Raw genomic sequence first — 22,182 nt, forward strand, 5'->3', positions numbered from 1 at the left:
CTTGTATTCGTTTTTCCCACTTGGTGGCCCGACACGTCCTCTGTGGTCCACCAGCACGTCCGGCTGATGTGGCTCTTCCCCGTGGCCTGCTCCGCCGCCTGCAGCTCCCACAGCTCCCCCGGCACATGCTGATGCGCCAGCACAGGTCGCGCTGCTGCTTTTCGCTACGGTAAATACCGCCGCAGCGCGCCTCCTTGCACATCCTTCCCCATGTGTCCAACACAACCACTGAAATCCCCAGAGAGCAATTGGGGGGGCTAATGAGGATGGGCTTTTTCAGCGGACAGAGTTTGTCAAACTGCTCTCCAAAGAGATTGTGCAGCCCCATTTGACAGTTCCGTTCCTACGCTCGCCCCGACTTGCCAACGGGTTCTGCCACGCATAAAAGGGGCTGCCATGCTCCAAAATTCATTTTAAAATATTTGTGCCCATTATTCCTTTAAGTAATTTTACCATTTAATTATTAACAGCACAAATAAAATCTTGGAAAAGACAATACATGGCGCCCAATTACAAGGACTATTATGGTAAGAGAACCTGCAGCCCACTTCTCCCCCAGCCCCGTTCACTTGAGGTAACTACAGTTGTTGTTGTTGGTTTTTTATTTTTTTATTTCCTTGATTTAAAAATTGTAAACCTTTGATTTTCCTGGAATTTACTTTGGTGGAGGAAATAATGTGGGAATCTGATTCAATTTTTTCTTATCACCAGTCTGTTGGCTGTTGGCTAAAAAATCTGTCTTTCCCCCACTGCACTGAAATGTCACCTTACTCGTAGGCTGTCCTTGGACCTATATCTGGGCTCTTTCTTGTCTCCTAGGAATCCAGTTGTACAAGTACCAAGTGACTTGCGAGCCCATTAGATAGAACAGCATCAGTACTTTAGCATAAATCTTTTATCAGTTTATTTTTACACATGAACTTTAGCATCAGCTTAATGTTTTAAAAGTAAAACCACCTAGGGGAACCTGGGTGGCTCAGTTGGTGAAATGTCTCCCTTAGGCTCAGGTTGTGATCTCAAGCTCATGGACTGAGCCCCCTGTTGGGCTGTCTGTTCAGCGGGAGGCTGCTTCTCCCTATCCCTGCCACTCCCTCTGCTTGTAACTCTTTCTCTATCAAATAGATAAATCAAATCTTTAAAAAATTTTTAAAAATTTTTAAAAAGTAAAACAATCTAAACTTTTGCATTAGAATGTCAAATTTTGAAAAATGTGTTGATTTTTACTTGTATCACCTTAAACTTACAGATAAAATCAGGGAAACAAATAGCGCCTTAAAAAAATTTCAGTATTGAATCTGTTTATCTAAGAACATGGAATAGCAGATTTTCCCCTTGAGTCTTCTTTCTCACATTAAAAAAAAAAACAAAAAAACAAAAAAACCAGTGTTAGTTTAAAAAAAAAAAAAAAAAAAAGAACAAAGAAAGAGGGGAATCTGCAAGAAAGTTACCCTAACTGTCTAATATACCTAATGCTCTAGAATACTATTGTGTTGGCTTTTTTTTAATTCTTCACTGACAGATGTGCTGATAACTGCCTGCCACGCACCAGAACCATAAAAAACAGAGTCTATGTTTTACATATGAAGTACAATTCATTCAAACATCTATCTTCAAGAAAAAGAGTGAAGTTACTAGTGATTGGCTCTAAGTCGAATACCAATAGAAGGACATTTCGCCCAGATGCCTGCGATTTTCTCGAATATGCCGCATGGTGATACGCACAAGGAGCTCTCATGGGTTCTGTAGATGGAGGCGGTTGTGCTAAGGGCCTGACAAGCACACTTCGCTTAGAAAAATCCCTTTTTACCAGTATATACTCTGTACCCTCAAAACTCTAAACTGTAAGGTTTTCAGAATAAGAACTTCAAAAAGTACAGAAATTTGGGACAATACGAGGACAGTGAGTATAGGCACTCATTTGTCTAGCAGTTCCATCAAGGCCCGACTGAGCGGGTCCCACCGTGAAGGGTCCCGAGGGCAGCACAGTGGGGGCATGGGCTCTGGTCAGGCGGCTGGTCAGACATTCTGCTTCTACTTCTTTCCAGCTGGGAAACCTCCGGCTAGAATTCGAAACCACGCAGCCTGCCTCTGATTCAGAAAGGCTGGTGGGAGTTACATGAGGGAAACAGAGAGGGAACGGAGGGTTATAACGCAGAACAGGAGGACGCTCAGCACTGCTATGACATGAAGACTACAATGTTAGTAGAGAAAGGTTTTCGTCAACACCAAGGAAACAATCAGATGTGAACTATTCAGAGGAAGTATCCTTAAAACAAACAAAAGATGGTTCCTTTGAAAACTACTGTATTTAAACGAAAACGCTGACTTAAAAAGATATATGCACCCCTATGTTTACTGTGGCATTATTTATAGCCCACGTGTCCATGCACAGATGAAGGGATAAAGAACACACACACGGGGGAATATTACTCAGCCTTAAAAAGTGATTTTTGCCATCTGAACAACACGGATGGACCATAGCATAATAGTAAGTGAAGTCAGTCAGAGAAAGACAAACACCACAGGATGTCACACATACACAGAATTTAAGAAACAAACAAACAAACAAGGAACAAAGGGAAAAAGAGACAAACAAAAAAAGACTCTTAACTACAAAGAACAAACTGGTGGCTGCCAGAGGGGAGGTGGGGGAGGGGACCAGAGAGCTGTGTGAAGGGACTGAGAGCCTCATCAAGACGGACAGAAAGAAATGTGCAAAAAAAAAAAAAAAAAAAAAAAAAAAAGAAAGAAATGTGCAGAATTGCTGAATCATTATATTTGGAACTAAAATAACACTTCATGTGAATTATACTTAAATTTAAAAATAAATCAATGAAATTGATAAAAAAATTAATTAGGGTAAGAATAAATAAAACAACTTTATTTATAAATTGCTTGTAGTAACTGGTATTATCTGGTCATCTGTATGATCTCAGCTCCTACCTAGGTTATGAAATCCCTGTAGGCAAATCTAGTAATTATTTGCTTCCTTTTCTTTGTTTTCCCTGGGACATTCCCTCTATCTTGTTGCAAGGTGACTCCTGCTGATAAGGATTTCAAAGCCTGGCCCACTGGACAGCTCTCCGGCTTCGGCTTCGATCACCGGCTTCTCTCTCACTCGCTCTTACACTCAGATGGCCTCTACTGAGTCCCAGGGCCCCGCCCCCTCTAGGACCAACAGCCCGCAGCAGCTCACACAGTCTGTCTCCTCCTCTGAACCCACCTTGACACTTACGGGTCTCTGACATCTCTGTTTTCCATCCCCAGTACCCCTTCTTGGGGCGCTTGGCACAAACATTTTCTGGGTGCTAGCTGCCAGAGCCTTTGAAGTCCAACCCCTCCTGTAACAACCTGCAAAGGTGACCTGGCTTAATGACGCTGTGGCCTCTGACTCTTTTGTCCTCGATCCCAATAACCCTTGTGCCCCAACCACCTGCATTTGGCCAGACAACCCATTCTGCTTCTGAGCCGAGGCTTCAACCCTGGAGTGGCCTCTTCTCTCCTTCCTTCTGGCTTTCCTTCCTCTCTCCCTCTGCAAGGTCTCCATCCTCTTCCCTGCCTGCCCTTTATGGTATCAAACAGCTCTTGACTCTGTGAACCACGTGATCAAGACCCCTCATTAGTGTGCACTGTCCACGGAACAGATTGTCCACCGAGCCTCGGTGACAAGCTCCCCTAGGTGCGAATCCCAGCTGCCCTTCCAATCCCTACCTGTTCCACCCCTATGTCACCGTGCCCCAGGAAGGCCTTCGGTAAGAGATTTCGCCAGAAACTATCACCTCGCTTGGGGAAAAGGGTTACTCTGAGGAGTTTTAAATGTTTATTTCCTCTTGCGTTCCGGTTTGACTTTTACCTTATTTATGGTAGGAGAAGGAGAAGATGAGGAAGGTGGTGACTGGCTGAGACGTTCAATACAACCAATCTGAGCCAAAATATCCACCTTAAAACAAAAAGGGTGCTCAGTGAATGCAGGAAAAAAAGAGCATACCAAAGCTTTTAACTGGAAACAGCAAATTCGTTCCAGGGCTAAGGCAACCAGAAAATTCTAGCATGCTGTTCATTCACAAGCCTTCCGTGCAAAAGCCAAGCCCCGGCTGTGGGGGAGCAGGTGATAGCCCGTGCACGTTCCGGAGAGCGCTGCTGTCACATCCACAGCGCGGTATCCTGAAGCGCCAAAAATAACCCCAGGCAGCACAGAAGGGGTGAACAAAGTCATGCATGTCACACAGCCAAAGGAAGAAACTCCAGAGGAAACACAAAGCCAAGCTTTCCAAAATGTTAAGATGCTGAACGAGTGTTTTCAAAGCCACGGGGCACATGAGATGAGCCAAGCCACCCGGCTGGCACGGAGGCGGGACGGTGTTGCCGTGAAGCCCGGCAGGCCCAGAGGTGGGCAGGAGCAGCTGGCCAGGCCATGCCCGCAGGAGCAAAAGTCTCTGGTGTGTGCTCCGGAGGCTTTCACGGGCTCGGTACACGGCGTCCTCGTGACAGCAGGTAACGGACACACTCCCAGGAAGCTAATCGATGGCCACACCAGCATGGTTGGTCAGGACTGCTGTGGGGCCAAATTCCAGCACAAACAGTTTCCCAAGGTGGCTAACTAGCTCCAACAGAGAAAGGAAAAGTGCTATTTTAGGGAAGAAAGCCACTCAGTAAATGTGGAAGAAATCGCTGTACTGATTGAGGCAAGGATGTCAGCTGGGGGTAAACCATGAGGTGAACGGTTAACAGCACTGAATAAACAGCAGACAGATTACCCTCTGGTCCCATGGAGAGGACATGACTAGACGGTTCCACCTGACCAGCGGCATCTTCTGATGTGATGTAGCATAAATATACACTATCCCTATGGTATACTCTTGCCCAGAATGTTCTGTGCCTCCTTTGAGCCTTTAGATTCAACTTCCAATTTATACAACAGACAGAGGCTAGAGGAACAACTTGGACAATACCAAAGGAATCACCAGACAAATCCAAACGACAGCAATTCCACAGGAAAACCTACTAAGAACAGAAAAGTAGGGGCTGTGTTGGAAAAGAAAGGAGATGTGTGAGGGACACAGTAGACAGAACCAGACATAATGCTTGGCCCTACACCGAACGCCAGTTCCTAAACAAGCTGTAAAGGACATTCTGGGGTCTGTTGGGGAAGTTCAAGTTGGTCTGGCTGTTATGTAAGATGAAAATTTACTGAAAAGGATTGCCAACTTTCAAAAGGCTACAAACAGCATGTCCTATATGTGTCTCGTATGGGTACACATGTGGATAACCGTGTTCAGCAGGGAAAGTAAGGCATGAGCCATGGTGTAAACGGTAGGGAATGGTGAGGACGTGGTGTTTTTCTGTTGCCTAGCCCGAATTTTCCAATGTTCTACAGTGCATACGTACTGCTTCTATAATAATAAAGTATTCTAGTTAGACACTGCTTTTACAGAAAATAAAAACCCTAGTGCATAAAAATGACAGGCTCTGGCTTTGTCCTATGTTGCTGTATTTTGCTACGTACAGGATGTCTTTGGGGGTACCTGGACCAGTAAGCAGCACACTGCTACTTCTGACAAGAGGGCAGGGACTTAATCAGATAACAGTGGTGAGATCTGGCTCATCCACTGATCTCCCAGGAAGCAGCCGAGACGTGGTCTGAGAAGGACAAGTTTGGCTGCAGACATTACAAGAGCGGCCACAGTGGGAGCTACGGGGACAAGACGCCGAGAAGGGTAACGGTGCCAGCGTTTCTCTGTGGGTCCTCCCACACTAGGCTGGACACTGAGGGTGACTGAGGTCTGAGAATTAATGAAAAAAATAACACGCATATTTCAACAAGGCTGCTTTCTGGCAAACCAGCAAACGTGAGTACAAAGGACAGACAACGGCTCAAGGAAGCCGGTCAGTGCTCATAGCTCCGGCCGCCCACCTGGCTCCCGAGAGGAGACGCTCCCATCAGTACAGGTCAATGTGGACCACACGGTCTGGTTAAGTTCCTCCAGGGACGAGGCGGCCTGACTCACAGGCTCACTACCTTTCACACTCTTACCCTGGGGGAGAGGCCGTGGAAGCAACGGAAGGTTCTCCCTGTCACCACACAAGGGAGTACTTGCAGTGCCTCTGTCCCACGCTCATATGTGGTGTTAACTGGCTTGCTGGCCACGGCCTCTCTTTCCACTATACCCTCGTGAACGGTCCCCTGCTTGGAAGCACAGATGGAAGCTTCTAGTCACAAAATTCCTCCCTTCCAGGGCAAGACTTTGTCCAGGAATTTGCTACAGGAATGAAAAGAAAGTTGCATGCTCTGTGAAGACTGAAGTGATTTATGTTTTTTTTCTTCTTTTGTTCTGACAACTCATCTGCATGACTGGGCATCAAAGTCTTTAGCTGACATTTCTCCATCAGACACATAATGGCCACGTGCCAAATGTGTCAGAAGGTAGGGGCAGAAAGCAAATATTGTGATGCCCAAGAACATTCAACAGTTCCTGACAAACACTGAACTCTTCTTAAAAGGGCCCACAGACAGCACAAAATTCTCTAATGTAGAGAGCCCAGCCATCTCCACTTAGACTGTAGAAGAATATGCAAAATTTCCTGTTTTGTTCCTTACAGATCTTTTGCTCAAAGGATATTATCTAACTGTAATTCATTTAATTCAGATGAACCTGTACTATCTTCACAAAACCACTAGTCAGAATATAAAACTTGTACGTTCTTTAAAAAAATGAGTCTAGATCACAAGAACCAATTAAACCTGTTTGTGCTGATTGGAAATGACCCAAAAAGCTTAACTGGTTTAACAAACCCTTTGTTAACTCACATTCTGAACCCATCGGTGTCAACCGCAGGTATCTATTTTTTAAATACAGGAAACGAAAACTTATTAATTTGTCCTAAGAAGTGGGAAATATTTGTATTAGAGCGTTGACTTATTTTGTTAGCACAAAGTCTTAAAATAGGTAACTTTATGTCCCAAACAGGAAGATGCTACAAGCAGCTTCCAGATGGGTCTAATAAAAGGCCATGAGAGATGGGCTTACGGACACCTCTGATGACAGGCTGTGTTGTAACAATGCTCACCGGCCCCTCATCAAAGCAATATTCAGGTAAAAAACACAACAAACCCTTCCCTTTTGTCATTTGTTTCCTGTTAGACAAAAACAAACAACAATGACAAACCACCCTCAACAATGAATGTCACAGCATGTACTTTTGGAAGGGTTCCCTAGACGCGTAAAGCAAGGATCCCAGATCAAAAAAGCATGGAAAGTTAGTATCACTAGCCTGATGCAGTTCTAGAGAAAAATGTCAGCAAATCCTTTAGACAGAGGTCTACAGCCTTCTTTACAAAGCCCTGTAACCCATTAAAAGGGGTTCGTCTGGGGGGTACGGAGAAAGAGAGAACCTTTCCAACAGGGTTTTGTAAAGAGGAAATCTCAACAAGCAATCGTGAGAAGTCTACGGCATTACAGATCTTATCTGAGATAATGAAATAATAAGCAAACTTAATACCCATGTAAAGCATTCCTTTGCTGATTTATTTTTAAATGAATTACAAGACAGCCTTAAAGTGGCCTAAAAATGGATTTTTTTTTTTTTAGAAATGAGAAAGCAAAATGTAGTTCCAATGTAAAATTACTCTTGCCTTCTTTATCCCTTAACCAATTAAAAGTCCTTCATAACAAATATCATTACACTGAAAATCTCTGAGTAAAAAGATGTCATTTCCCTAAATACCCACTTCGTTTTGAGCATTTGTTTAATATCTAAATGGTTTAAAATAATTAGCAATCCCAGTGGATTTCCTGTAAGGGAATGAACCACTTCTGACTGGGTAAACCAGCAGACGGCAGAATGAGGTGTTAGACGGTTCCTAGCCCTAGGCAGATGTTGAGAACGACACTACCTCTCCTGACAGAATTCAGGCTGAATGAATTAAATACAGGAAATGAAAACTTATTTTATTAATTTGTCCTAAAAAGTGGGAAGTATTTGTATTAGAGCGCTGACTTGTTTTGTTAGCACAAAGTCTTAAAATAGGTAGCTTTATGTCCTGTTTGGGACATAAAGCTACATCTCATAACATTTTCCACCGTGGTATACTTTTGATGGATTTAGGGAAGGACAACAACACACCATTCCAACGTGCGCGGAACACGATTAGGTGCGACGCCTCTTACAGGTTACGGGAATGGGAAAAAAAAAAAAGACAAAAATCTCTGCTTCTCACCAAGCTGGCAATTTCATAAATAATTTGCTGGAAGAGTCAGAAATAGCGCTAAGGGAATCGAGAGAAGGAAAGACCAAACGAGGCTTCATAAGGGACGCAGTACTGGAGCTGAACCTTGGGGGCTGTGCAGACTTGAAAGGCAGAACGAGTCATTCCGTCCTTCTTGGAGGAGAGAGTAAGAGATGCAAAGTCAAGGGCGGCTAGCACGGGGCACATCTGGAGAAGGGCCCGTCTGGCTGGAGCCCAACGCAGAAGGATGGGGCCACGCTGGGGGGTCAGAACAATACCACCGAGGTTGGGAAATTATCGGTCATACAAGTGCAGCTGAATTTCTTACATGATTTCCCCACCGTGCACCGTGCCAGGTCTGTCCGATCACTGACAGGACGATGACCTATCCCACAGGTCACTCCCTGGACATGTGCAATTGGTCATTTGGTTCAGGAGGCAATGAGGCAGCCCCAAGAGTTTCTCAAGCAAACAGCTGACACACTGAATGTCTTATTTTAGAGGCAGTGGCATCTAGGATACCAAACCAAACAGTTACGAAGCCCTGCTGAGTACCCAGTACTGCTCCCAACACTCCGGAGCCGTCTCTCCATCTGTGTGTTCCTGTCGCCCTGTGGAAGTTTCCAGATGAGGATCTGCAGGCAGAGAAGCGACAGGGCCCGCCGAGTCACACAGAAGCAGGAGTCCTGGCTCGAGAAGCCATGCTTCCCTGCCCTTCCCCATCTGTGGAACGCAGGCCAGGCCCGTGAGAAACCGTCCCCGTGAGGGTCTCACAGAGGAACGAGAGCAGGGCGGTAAGAACATTCCAGAGAAATGACACAGGAAGGTGAGAAAGAGAAGCCAGTTTTGTGGGGGAAAGGCCAGAACAAGAAGCCATGAATGCAGCAAACTGAAGAGAAAACTCAAGACTGGAGAGACGTCTCCGTGGCTGGGGGAGAGGGAGAAAGGCTGGAGCGAACGCAGCTGAGGCCTCGGGAAGACCCCCTTGGAGAAGGGCGGCGGGGAGGCCGGAAGGGGAAGTATCTACGGAAGGTCTCTCGTGTGCTGACAGCACTTCCTACGAGGGGTCCAATCCTCCCATTCCAGAGGCTGAGACAGAGAAGCCAGCCTGTCCCCCCACGTGTGACCCCCAGGCTCAGGCCCGTGACCCCGTCCGGCCCCAGGGCAGAGCGCACAGCTCAGGGTGAGGACGCTGCAAGCCGGAGACCCGAGCCTCCTGGGGACGGGGATGAGGCACAGGGCACAGAGCAGCAGCTGGTGCCGGCTCGGGGGTTCCTGCGGCATCTGATGAAGACAGAAAAAGCCTCTCCCAAACCTCCAGAGGAAACGTCTGGGTTCCCAGAACCTTCCATTAATGCACAATCTGGGGGCAGCCACGGAGGAGGTTCGGAAAGATCTACCGTGAGCAGCTTTTCAGAACCAAAGTGATGGTGTGATTTAAACACGGGGAACCGGGTGCAAATCCAGACGGGGACAACTGTCCACATGTCCCTGAAGGAGCTGGTGGCCCTGCCGCCCACGTGGGTCGCCCCTGAGGCTCTAAAACCCCAGACAGAAGGAACAGGGAAGCCAACGCGAACCACTAGAGACGATTCTGCCTTTCTAAAGGCGCTGCGGGGGTAGTCCTCGTGCAACTCAGAATCTGTATTTGATTAAGAAAACACTGGGAATTCGATGATTCGTTCCTGAATATTCTGCAGCTGGCGTCTGTGGCGTGTGTATGCTCCAGCCCGGGAGAGGTAACACGATCCCCAGTGCTGTGCCTCTGGAAACAACCACACGCCCACATGGCTGCATCCCGGTGGAGACTCGCGCTCCCCCAGGAAGCCGCCTCCCCCCTGCGTGGCGGCCGCGGGCTCTGCCTGGCCAGGCCCCTCCGGGTGACCCGCGTGTCCCAGCCTCCCGCTGCTGGAACTGCACGTGGTGAAGCTTCTGCCCGCGAGGCTGTGTTCCCGGCTCTGCGAGCCACTGCCAGGTCAGAGAGTGCGCGCGTTTTCAGTACGAACGCCCGTTAGCAGACTGCCTTCCAGAAGCTTCTTCAACTCATCCTTCCCCGAGCTTCGCGTTGGAGCGCCTACCTGCGCGTGCCTTTCCTCACAACTCGGCCTTAAAACAATTTAATTCTCTGGCCATTTAACAGTGGCCTCTGCAAATGAGTCTTTTCCTATGTGTACTGGCTGTCTGCAGCTTGCCTGTGCGGGGAGAAGGCCAGATTCAGAAACACCGGCGCTGGGAGAGCAGGCGCGCTGGTTCCGAGTGAGCGGCGCGCTGCGGGGCAAGGGGGTGCGCCCTGCGGGGCCTGACCGGGGAGGGCCAGAGCAGGCCCTGCTGACACACTTGCCCTCCGAGTAAAACTGATGTCTGGGAGAGAACATACTGCTGGGGCAATGAGAAAATCCCAAGAGGCAGATCTCTGGAACAAAAATAGCATTTTCCTATTGACATTCAGAGAATGAAAGAATGAGTAAACCTGACAGCAAAATTTTGAAAAGCCACCAATTAAAAATGCCTGCCTGGCTTCTCATTCGTGACATTTTTCATGGTATTTATAAACATATCACCATTTTGGCCTATTTAAATTATTCTTCTATCCCAAATTACTGAAAGCACAGATGGCTATTAAAATTGTTTTTACTTGAGAAAGGGGCCCCTGGATGGCTCAGTCGGTTGAGCGCCTGACTCTTGATCTGGCTCAGGTCATGATGTCAGGGCTGTAGGACACGGCTCCGCACTGGGTGTGGAGCCTGTTCAGGATTCTTTCTCCCTCCCCCGGCCTCTCCCCACCTACTCTTGTTCAAAAAAAATTTTTTTTTACTTGATTTAAATTAAATCCAAATGCTCAGTTAATTAATTATGGTCATGCTTTCTGTATTTTGTTAGTTCTAGTTTCAGTTCACTTTTTCTTTGCTTTTAAAGGATCTGTTAGATTTAATAGTAGAATGGATTAGTAAAATCCACCTCAAAAAGTTCGTTTTATTTTTTTCTAAATAACCTGGAAGAAAACACATTTTGACTTAAGTTACTCGGTCCCTGCTGCTACGTCTAAATGCCGAGGAAGCTGCTTCGTAACAGACCAAGACTAGAGCCGGACGGTGAACTTGTGGTCAGAGTGGTTCGGTCCATCCTGGACAGTGGCAGGCGTAGGTCCCTGAGTTAAGACAGGGTGAGTGTTCGTCCACCTTTTGCCTCCTTTGCTGATTCCTTTGCTTATTCTATTCTAATGTCCACCAAAAGCTATTTAAAAATGTATAATGTCAGGGCGCATGGGTGGCTCAGTGGGTTAGGCATCTGATTTCAGCTCAGATCATGATCTTGGGATTCAGGGACTGAATCCCCTCAACCCCCACCACGTCAGAGCTCCCTGCTCAGTGGGGAGTGTTTTCTCCCTCTCCTTCTGCCTCTCCCCCCCACTCATGCTCACTATCTCTCTCAAATAAATAAAATCTTTTAAAAATAAATAAATAAAAATGTATAAAATCTACAGTTAATATATGGCAAAAGCACTTGGATAAACTCTCTTGGATGGTTAAAATATAAACATTCTGTAAGCAAATAATTATTAAGTGATAGGACTGTGAGGCTTCACATAATTTAAAACCTTCTGTGTAGTTAAAGAATATCAAGAAATAACATCCCCTAAAGCCCATTTGTTTCTGAAGATGTAGGAAGTGATAACATTTTGCTCTCCATCTTCTGACTTTCCTCGTTGCCGCTCACCCAAGGTAATCCCTTAACAATAACTGAACTAGGTAAAGTCATCTAAGATGGTCAGACTCTCATTAAAATTAATGCCGAATTTCAGTGTAATTTTCTCAAATCGTTCCACAATTGTGAATTTCCTAGAGGCAACACAACGGCAGTGCTGAGCACTGAGCACCAGATCTGCGGCCACATTCACCTGCCCTGCGACTGTGAGAGTGTAGGAAACATGCCAAGGTCAGAGAAGTCATTTCCTGTTTCAGCCAGAGCTCTGACACTCATCGCCTGAGTGTGGGACCCTGCCTTTCCTCCCCCTGCTTGGGAGAGTATCTGCACCGCATAGTGTCTATGTTCATATCATGCCAGACTTCTAGAAGCAACTCTCAATGAACACCCTGCATTCTCTCTCATATTCAGCTTTAGAAACAGGCGTTAGCCAGTTTAACAGGCAAGTTCTTTGTTAATGCCCCACAGCAATGCCACACAGACATCTACCAGCTACTTTACGCTGTCAGGGAATGGCACCCGCGAGAACGCACCACAAGCCCTCACAGATGTGCTGCTCTCAGTCCAGCCAGAGAACAGGAGACTCACCTGGTTGTTACTGTTGGCAGCTGACGAATTGGCTTGAGCTGTACTTGCTGAGAGAGAATCGAGGAAGGCTTGGTCAGCCACTGAGTTTCCACAAGAAAATGGGTCTTTTCCATCGCTGGGTAAAATCTGAATATTAGAAAGGGCATAGATTTTTCAAAGATTAGGGGCATTTCAGAGTTAGAGCCTCTAAAGACAAGCAAAAATTGTGATCTACTACGGAAAAGGGGTTTATGTTCTTAAAAGGTAAGTAAGCCTTTGAACATCTCTATTAAATGTTCCCTTTCCAGAAGCATGCAGAGTTCTAGGAAATGCAATTAATGCCAGCACCATCTTAAACCCTCAGATTTCTCTCTTTCTTGTCCATTTTTTTTTTTTAAGAGTTTATTTATTTATCTGACAGAGATCACAGGTAGGCAGAGAGAGAGGGGGGCAAGCAGGCTCCCTGCCAAACAGAGAGCCCGACGTGGGGCTCGATCCCAGGACCCTGAGATCATGACCTGAGCCAAAGGCAGAGGCTTAACACACTGAGCCACTCAGGCGCCCCTCTTGTCCATTTTTAGGATCCTGCCTACACAGTGCACAGAGGTAAAACACGACAAAAACCTAAGAGCGGTGGGCTGAGTCCAGGGGCCTGTGAGCCCTCTGGAACTGCACAGGTGAGCTCGGGGTGCAGGCACACACACAGATTTCTGAGAAGAAGGGCCACAGTTTCATCAGATTCTCCAGAGGGTTCAAAACTCCCCACCCCTCGTCTCCACGAGGAACAACAGGCAGACAGCGCCCAGGTCAACACCCGCCCTGGGCAACATTCCCCTCTGCTGGAGGGAAATCAGAGGCACCTTGTTCCTGATCTCACTCCTGTTTCACTCACAGGGCACCAGGCAACCTTGGTTTTGGTTGGTCACCTGAAGTGGGAGAGGCAAGCTGACCAGGACTAGGGACCCAGGATGGAGTTTGAGCGACCTGCGGGCAAACAGCAGGGGGCGCTGGGAGATTTGCTCAGAGTGGGGTTGTCAGCTGAGTGGGTGTGTCCCAGGTGGGAGGCTCCTTCCAGGGGCGGGTACACTAGCCTTGCTTGGCCTATAGGGGCACAGAGCTTAAGCCAGGCAGCAGCCCCCAGGGAGCTCATCCAAGACCCTCTATGGGGAAATGAGAAGGAGTTGAGGGATGGGGCCTAAACCAGCAAAGAGCAAAGGGAGCTACTTCAAAAGAAATCTTTTTTAAACTTTGTAAATGAATCCTGTAATATAAACAGTATTATTGGCAGCAGCGATTACACAATATAAAGAGGAAAAATACGGACATTTATTCAGAATAACAGAAGGGACTTAATCTACATACCTGGAGTCACTCCTTGGAGCTTGCGTCTACAGGTAATATTTTTTTCTTAGTTCTACTTCAATATATTTTTCACACTTTACATAATGAGCACATATTACTTTTACAGCGTAAATTTTTTTATTAAAAATGAAGTTGCTACTTTCCATAATTCATAAAAACATGTCTGAAAGACCAGGTTTAATTACTGTAAGACAGTAAGTTCTTACTTCAACATAGTCTGTGGGAACAAGCCCGCGTTCTCCTTTGCTGTTTCTTCCTTCCAGCCACCCTCCACCAACATCCTCATAAAAAAAGAAAAGAAAAGAAAAGAAAAAAAGATGACATTATAGTTGAAATTTCCTACAGGAATTTTGCGTTTTTATACATGAAAAGTAATTAATGTTAAGCTCTTTATTACTGCAGAGGTAACACTGTTCAAAGTTATAAACACTTTTTTAAAAGGTTTATTTGAGAGAGAGGAAGTGTGTGCGAGCGAGGGTGAGTGAGCACAGAGCCTGACACGGGGCTCGATCTCACAACCCCGAGATCACAGCCCGGGCCAAATTGAGAGTTGGGTGCTTAACGGACTGCTAAGGCACCCAGGTGCCCTCAAAGTTATAAATAATTAAGGCTTCTCTTTACTCCAGAAAATGACATCATCTAAAAAGAAGAAAAATCAAACAAGTGATCAAAGACTGAAAAGTAGCCCATTCAATAGACAAGAGTGCCGTCCACGTGCAATTCCTCTCGATCCACTGGTTGGGGGCAGATGACAAAAAATGGCTGATAGCCCCAACTGTCAAGAAGCGGAATGACACCCCCATTTCTGTGGGATGAATTTGTGTTGTCCTTTGTTACCCCTGTGGCCAACAGAACGAGATGAGGTGGAAATAATATGGGTGAATTGAGTCTGGCCTCAAGAGGCTTTGCACACTTTTTCCAAAAGAGCTGCTGAATAACGTGGGTTGCAGAAGACAGAGAGAAGGCCCGGTCTCCTGAACACCCCACCTCAGGCCAGCCAACCTTCAGCAGGGGACCCACCAGACACCTGAGTAGCACGTGTGAAAGCACTCAACCCCTAGCTGCCCCAAGAGCTGACTGCAGACATGGGAGGGAGCTCGGGTTAGCCAATCTGGAGGTTCCTGAGCAAGATAACAAATGGTTGTTCTTTTAAGGATTGCCTGTTACCTAGGGAAAGCTAACTGATCCATGGTTCCTTTGATCTTCTGGATAAACAATGTTCAATTATAAAATATTGGAATTCCCACTTTTCAATCTATTATCTCTACAAAGTCCTACTTTTTCACCTTAAAATAAAAGTTGTCTTAAGTTCATAAATCATGTCTCAATTACCTGAATCTAGATAACACTTTTTTTGCTAAGATTTTATTATTTATTTATTTAGAGAGCAAACACGCTTGCAGGAGAAGGGGCAGAGGGAGAGGAAAACAGAATCTTACGCTGACTCAGCTGGGAGCCTGGCATGGGGCTTGATTCCATGAACCTGAGATCATGACCAGAGCCTAAACTAAGAGTCGGATGCTTAACTGACTGAGCCACCCAGGACCCCCCCGATAACATATTCTTTTTAAAAAATCATTTTAAGGGGCATCTGGGTGTCAGATGGCTGGCTGTCTGCCTTTGGCTCAGGTCATGATCTCCAGGTCCTGGGACTGAGCCCCGAGTCAGGCTCCCAGCTCAGCGGGGAGTCTGCTATTCTCTCTCCCTGTGCCTCTCCCCTTGCTCATGCTGTCTCTATCTCAAATGAGTAAAAATTTTTTTTTTTAAATAATAAAAATAAAAATCACTTCAAGTCCCAACTTTGTCCATTTTTGTGCATAACAACAACTTAAAGCCAATACTATTCTACCAAGAAATGAAGACTATTTCTTCATTTAAAAAAGTCATAGGGATAAAGAATCTTTAATCTCTCTTATGATTAAAAATACAACCTATTTACTAACACACACCTAGCATATTATCTAAAACTATATATACTTTTCTTACCCAGTAATTCTTTTTTATATCTAAAACATATAGAAAAGGTTTTGAAAATACTTCCAGTATCAAGAAGCTTCCGCCCTCTCTTGGTCGCGCCCCACTCTCCCTCCCGGTCTCTGCACTGCCCCAGCTCCCTGTCCCCCCCCCTCACCTGGAAGAACACCTGCATCTCCTCCTTCCCTTCCCCCCATGTCCCCGCCTGTCCCCACAACCTTCTTCACACACTACTCTCAGAGGTGTCCCAGAGCCAGCCTAGGCCCAGCCCTTGCCTCCAGCTCCGCATTTCCATTTTTAAACTGACACAAAGCTGTAGGGAAGAGTTCATTATTTACCATTCTTCAAGCTTCCCATATGTAACAGTAAACTCATTTAATCTTTCCAGAGAAGCTTTTCTCCCTGACTCACGCACTTTAATACATTCACCATTCACTTAGGCCAAAGGCCAACATCTCCGGGATCCTTGCCTCTTTTCTCTCCAACAGTATCTAATCTGGCATCTGGCATCGAGTCCTCCACTCGGCAAGGCCTCCTGTATTCTGCTTTTTCAATTCCTGCTGCTATGACCCCAAGGGGGATCTCCAGGCTCCAGCCACACCAGTCCATTCGATACGCCTGTGCCAGAGTAATCCAGAAATGCAAGTCTCACCACATCAATGAGATGTGCCCTTACATCAAGGGGATGTTACAGCGTAACATCAACGAGAACACCCTTAAATAAATCCGCTACTTAAAAATGAAATCCAAGGTCTACATCCTGGCCCACAGGTTCTGTCTGACTGGACTTGGAGAACCAGTTTTCTTAGGCTGTCTGCTACTGGGATGCCTGTTTACATGCCGTGTTCCCAGCAGAGAGAAAAAGCAGAGGCTCAGAGGTCGAACAGATGTGTCCTTGCTCTGCCACTTACAAACAGAATGATCGTGGGCAAGTGTGCTTGTCCTCTAGGTCTCATTACCCTCCTCTGTACAACACAGGTTAGGAGGCCCTAGCTCGCAGAGGTCATGCAGAAAACCCACCAAGAATACAAGTGAAGGGCTCAGCTATACACCTGGCTCACAGGCTGTCGTTCGTCAGCCACAGCTGCGACTTCCCAGAAACACAGAATGGGTTCCCATCTCGCCACCTGTGATCAGGCTGAGACCTGACCGGGACATCTCTTTCCATTTCTGCCTGATGGAACCCCATCCGACTACCTTTTGGGGGCTTAACTTTTATTTACCATCAGTACTTCATAAACAACAGGGCAAAAATCTGTGCGGGTTTTAAGATCAACTTATTAAAAAAAAAAAAAATCCTAAAAATGAGTCCTTAAGAGACCATCGGATTTTTTTAAAACCTCTTACCGGATTTGTAATTGTGATGATTTCTCCTTCATTAACGGTCAGTTCATTATTTCCGGGCTCAGCAGCAAAATCATACATAACCCGCGCCTATTGGGAACAGAGACGAACAGAGGAAGTTACAAATGTAAACTTCACAGTAAAAACCAAACAATCTCTATCATACACTTTGTAAACATGCTCATGACTGTGGCTGTGGTTGTTCTGAAATAAAGGAAGACATATTACCAAAATGATTCATCAGCCCTATTGTGAGGAAAGAGGACACCAACAGTGAGAGCCCCCCACTCTGTTGTGGAAACGGGGAAGGTTCCTGGTAGCTGCCCACACCACCTTCAGAGATGAGCTCTCAAAATGGTCTCAAAACACACCCACTTCACCAAGGTGGGGGCGGGGCGGGGGAAGGAAGTGTGACTTTTGTTTGATTCTTTTTTTTTTTTTTTTTTAGATTTTGATTTATTTGAGAGGTGGGAGGCCAGGGGCAGGGGGGAGAGAATTGCGAGCAGATCCACCCCAGGCACCGAGCCCACCACAGGGTCAGACCTCAAGACCATGAGATCACGACCTGGGCCCAGACCAAGAGTCAGACGCCGAGCCAACTGCGCCACCTAAGCACCCCAACACCCGTTCCTTACAGAGGTCAGAAGTGAAAGCAGAGATCATTCAATCCAGGCACACTCACTCTCAGGGACTGAAGGAACCCACAGATGCACTCATGCGTACACTCATGTAAGATGCACACGTGTTCCGATGACTCCCTGGCCGTGAGAATGCTCACTATTATCTAGAGCCACTGGGATGAATTTAATAGAGCTGTACCCCTAGCCAACTCACCTCAGAATATAAGATCCAGGGAGCAAGATATACTTAGGTTCTTCCGCTAGAATACTACCCACTCTACAATGGCCTACATGGCTGTGCACACTGGTCAGCTAGCCTAACAGCTGGGATTTTCAAACTTTTCCTACAATAAAATCTTAATTCCGTGGAAAACAGACTAAAGGGAAGCTGTTCTGGGTGAAGGGAGGTGGGGCTGCTCCTTTAGCCTCTTCCTCAAGAGGCTCCTCGTGGAGTGCCTCAACCCGGACACACGATTCCTACAAACACCACTATGTGCGTATTCCGAGACGATCGCTGCTGTGAGCACCCGGGTGGCTCAGTCCAATAAGCACCTGCCTTTGGCTCAGGTCATGATCCCAGGGTCCTGGGATCGAGTCCCACACTGGACTCCCTGCTCAGTGAAGAGTCTGCTTCTCCCTCTGGCCCTCCCTCCCCAACTCGTGCTCACTTTCTCACAAAAATAACTAAAATTTTTACGAATAGTACTTGATATAATTTTTAATCCATTTCAAATTCTAAATAATTGTCTTTCATTGAACTATCTCATTAGAGAAGGTCCATCTTACCCAATGGAGGTAACATGTACCTAGGAAACTGACAATTTATTTGAAATATAACTGTCCTTAAGTGGCAAGTTCAGGCATATCACAGAGCTAGTCAAATAGGACCAATGGACCTGCACTCATTTAACAAATATTTACTGAACACCCACCACACGGTCAGGACTGGAGGCCTTCCTGCCTGCCAGTGCACTCGCCCCACACTTGCTTAATGATGCCTGAAATCCTCAGAACAAGGAGGAAGGATTCATAGCTACTGGAAAAAGGTTAAGAAAAAAAACCCCAAACCTCCAAATACTAATTTATTTTGACATACATCAAAAATAAGAAGACGGACTGTAGGATGAATGTGCAACAAAGAAGGGAGAGTGAGATGTTGTTTACAGGCGCCAGGTTGATGGTGTTTAATGGAAAATGATTTTGAGTTTTCTACATGTTTGAGGTTTTTTCCGAAACAAAATGTTAGAAAGAAACAAATGGTCCGGTCTGTCAGTCACAGAAGGGCATCATCGCTCCTGGCCTTCCGGGACTTCGTCCTGAGAGGCTGGGAAGGGCGGGGGGGGGGGGTGTAGGGGGTAGGCTGCAGGCATGGAGAACTCCAGGGGTCAGCACATGGGCCTTTCTCCTACTGCTGAAAAAGTTGATACAATTCCGCTGGACATGTTGTGGGGTATTTTTAAAAAACCACGTCACCCAAATCTCAAATCTCATGCATGGAGGGCAGATGCAGATAAATGTATGAGGCCGGTGAGGAGGGTCCCTGGGCCAGGCAGGCCCCCGGGACTGCAGACTTCCTGGGAAGGGCCTGGTGTGCACACAAGGGCCAGATGAGTAACCTGTCGTTTAGTTATTGCTCCTTGGGGATCCTGGCTAACAATTTGTTTTTTAAATGCAGCTAAATCCAACTAAAAACCACTACAGATTTCTAAGTCCTCTTGTGTACCAAATGCACAACTTAATGCAACAAGTTAAAAACTAAAACTGGAAACTCCCTTCCACATTTAAATATTACTGAACTTCAGCCATGGAAAAATGTATATAAACATTGTAGGTTTGTGTAAACATTGATTTAAGCCTTAAAAAGAACCCTAGAGAGGCTTCTTAAAAATTAGAATTGAGAGAAATTTTAGAGAACAAAAAATGTTAAAAAGCATATCCCCAAATAAGCGTAACATGTCAACAGAAAACAAATTTGAGCAACCACTCGTACCAAGCTTAGCCTGGAAGCCTCTAGAATGGAAATCCTCAGGGCGCTGTCTCCCTTTACCTGCATTTCTGGTCCCCCATCAGTTCCTCTATGCTTCATATGGCCTTGAGAAAGGGTCCATTTTTTGATATTGCTTTCCCCTGTGTTGGCTACACTTTGAGAAATGACTCAAGTGTTTTCAGGAGCTAACTTTCGGCACGGTTCCTGGGAAGCAGGGAACAGGATTCGCGGTGTTGAACACATACTGTCAACAGCAATCTCTTCAATGCCAATACCAAAAAGTCTTACAGACAAAGGTGAAGGAGTAATAGACAGCAATCTTAAACCCAAGTTCCATTATTTAGCTACAGTAAAACAGACATCAGCAGATCCAAAGCTGTCCATGTCCCAGGCACTGGAAGAGACATGGTGTGTGGATACTCCATCACCCTTTAACACATATTTCCCAAAGTATTCAATCTCCTTGACCACATTGTAAAAATCTGTGGGCTCCATATCCCTTCCTTCTGGAAACTTCCTGCTTGACTCCAAGCCACTGGTAAGCATATAATCCAAACAGGGATAATCAGAACTGTTTCCCAGAAAATGATACAAATGCTGGGGAGCATGGGTCTTTTCCCCTGAAGAAAACCAGTGGCTAACCAGCGGAGGTATGGAGAAAGTCCACCTTTGGTGGAGTGGAATGGTAATCCTGCAGAGATCGCTGAGGAAGCCTAAGGCTGCTCTCCTGCTCTCAGATAAAGAGTCAATGGCTCTCCTTTCATGCCTAAGCTGAGTTCAGATTCTATCACACAACGCACAACAGAGGGAGTCCAAGTTGATAAAAACCAATAGTCCCAAACCAAAGAATTTATTAAGAAGACATTTTCAGGGGCGCCTGGGTGGCTCAGTGGGTTAAAGCCTCTGCCTTCGGCTCAGGTCATGATCCCAGGGTCCTGGGATCGAGCCCCGCATCAGGCTCTCTGCTCAGCAGGGAGCCTACTTCCCCCACCCTCTCTCTCTGCCGACCTCTCTGCCTGCTTGTGATCTCTGTCTAATAAATAAAGTCTTTAAAGAAAAAAAAAAAAAGACATTTTCAAAAAAGATTAACACTGGATATAGTAAGTACACTACTGTGTTTCCAATTCTGCAAAACAAAATACTAGAACCTAAAGTGAACAAGAGAATTAAACAGTTCAAAATGACAAAAAACCTGGCAGCAGAAAGTTCCTGTGGGGGTCAGAATGTAGAGGACAGGTCCTCATCCTTAAGCATCTGCTTCTCTGGGTTTACGTAAATCACAATCAAATCTTGGGGAAAAGCAGTAAATCTTCAGCAATGTAGCCCTCTCACTTCAAAAACAGAGACACTCAAAAATTAAATTGAAAAATTTCAAGGGATGGATAGATCCCCTGACAACTGAAGTTTTGCATGTGATATTTCTATGTAACTAGTTCACCTTTTCAGATGCCAAGCTTGCTTAAAAAAAAATTTTTTTTTAAATTTATTCATTTGAGAGAGAGCCCACATGTGCGTGGGAGCATGACAGGGGAGAGCCCGAGGGAAGGGGGGGGGAGCAGACTCCTCACTGAGGAGGGAGGCCCAATGTAGGACTCAAATCCAGGATCCTGGGATCATGACCTGAGCCAAAGGCAGAGACTTAACCAACTGAGCCACCCAGGTGCCCCTCAAATGCCAAGCACGTTTTACTTAAGCATGCCGTTTGCTTTCTGTGAAATCGTATACAGTTAATGCCTTCCTCTATCTTGTTTTTACACAACTATCCAGACCATCAGAAGAAAAAGAACTTCATTTAATAGACTCAGAGTATTATTATAGCCTTAATATACGCAGATGTATTTGTCCTTATTGTAAATGATTAAGACTTAAATGCTTTTCAGTTTATAACAATCTGTGATTTCAGTTCAATCCTGGCCTGTAATTGCTCAGTTGTTAATCTGCATCAAACAGAGAAACTTATTTAAATTACCCCTCTAAAACATCCTGTTAGATTTAGCCACTGCTCCAACCTACTAAGTTTTCTGAATTCTGAAGCCATCCTCAACTATACCCAACTACTGCTTCTCCCTTCCCGCCCACAGTCCTCAGAGAGCCTGGTAATGCATGCTGTCCACAGCTCCCCCTGGGTCATTATTAGAACTGTTAAAGTAGGGCACCGCTGAGGTCCCAGGCGGCCAACCACGCTAAGAAACTCCTTCCGAGAGGACACGGATCGATTATCTCATTTTGGGTAGGTGGCTCTTAAAATTTCCGAAGAATGCAGGGGCCAAGGGCAGGCCGCCCCCAAGATGGACCTCGTGAGCATGAAGATTATTCTGAGCTGAAGGTAATCAAGGCCCTGCAGGTCAAGAGAACGGTCTGCCCTTCCCTTAACTTCGGAGAAGAATCCAAGTTGG

General features: G+C 45.9%; 1 protein-coding gene across 1 annotated transcript in view; it reads right to left on the bottom strand.

Moving 5' to 3' along the window:
* Window positions 1–22,182, bottom strand: part of SNX9 (sorting nexin 9) — a 105,560-nt gene that overhangs the window by 39,521 nt on the left and 43,857 nt on the right. The window contains 3 exon segments of the mRNA XM_082729572.1: window positions 12,521–12,646; window positions 14,068–14,142; window positions 17,183–17,269. Coding sequence (XP_082585698.1) covers window positions 12,521–12,646; window positions 14,068–14,142; window positions 17,183–17,269 — 288 coding nt within the window.

The sequence above is a fragment of the Mustela nivalis genome (assembly GCF_964662115.1).
Source record: "Mustela nivalis genome assembly, chromosome: 5".
NCBI classification, from domain to species: Eukaryota; Metazoa; Chordata; class Mammalia; order Carnivora; family Mustelidae; genus Mustela; species Mustela nivalis.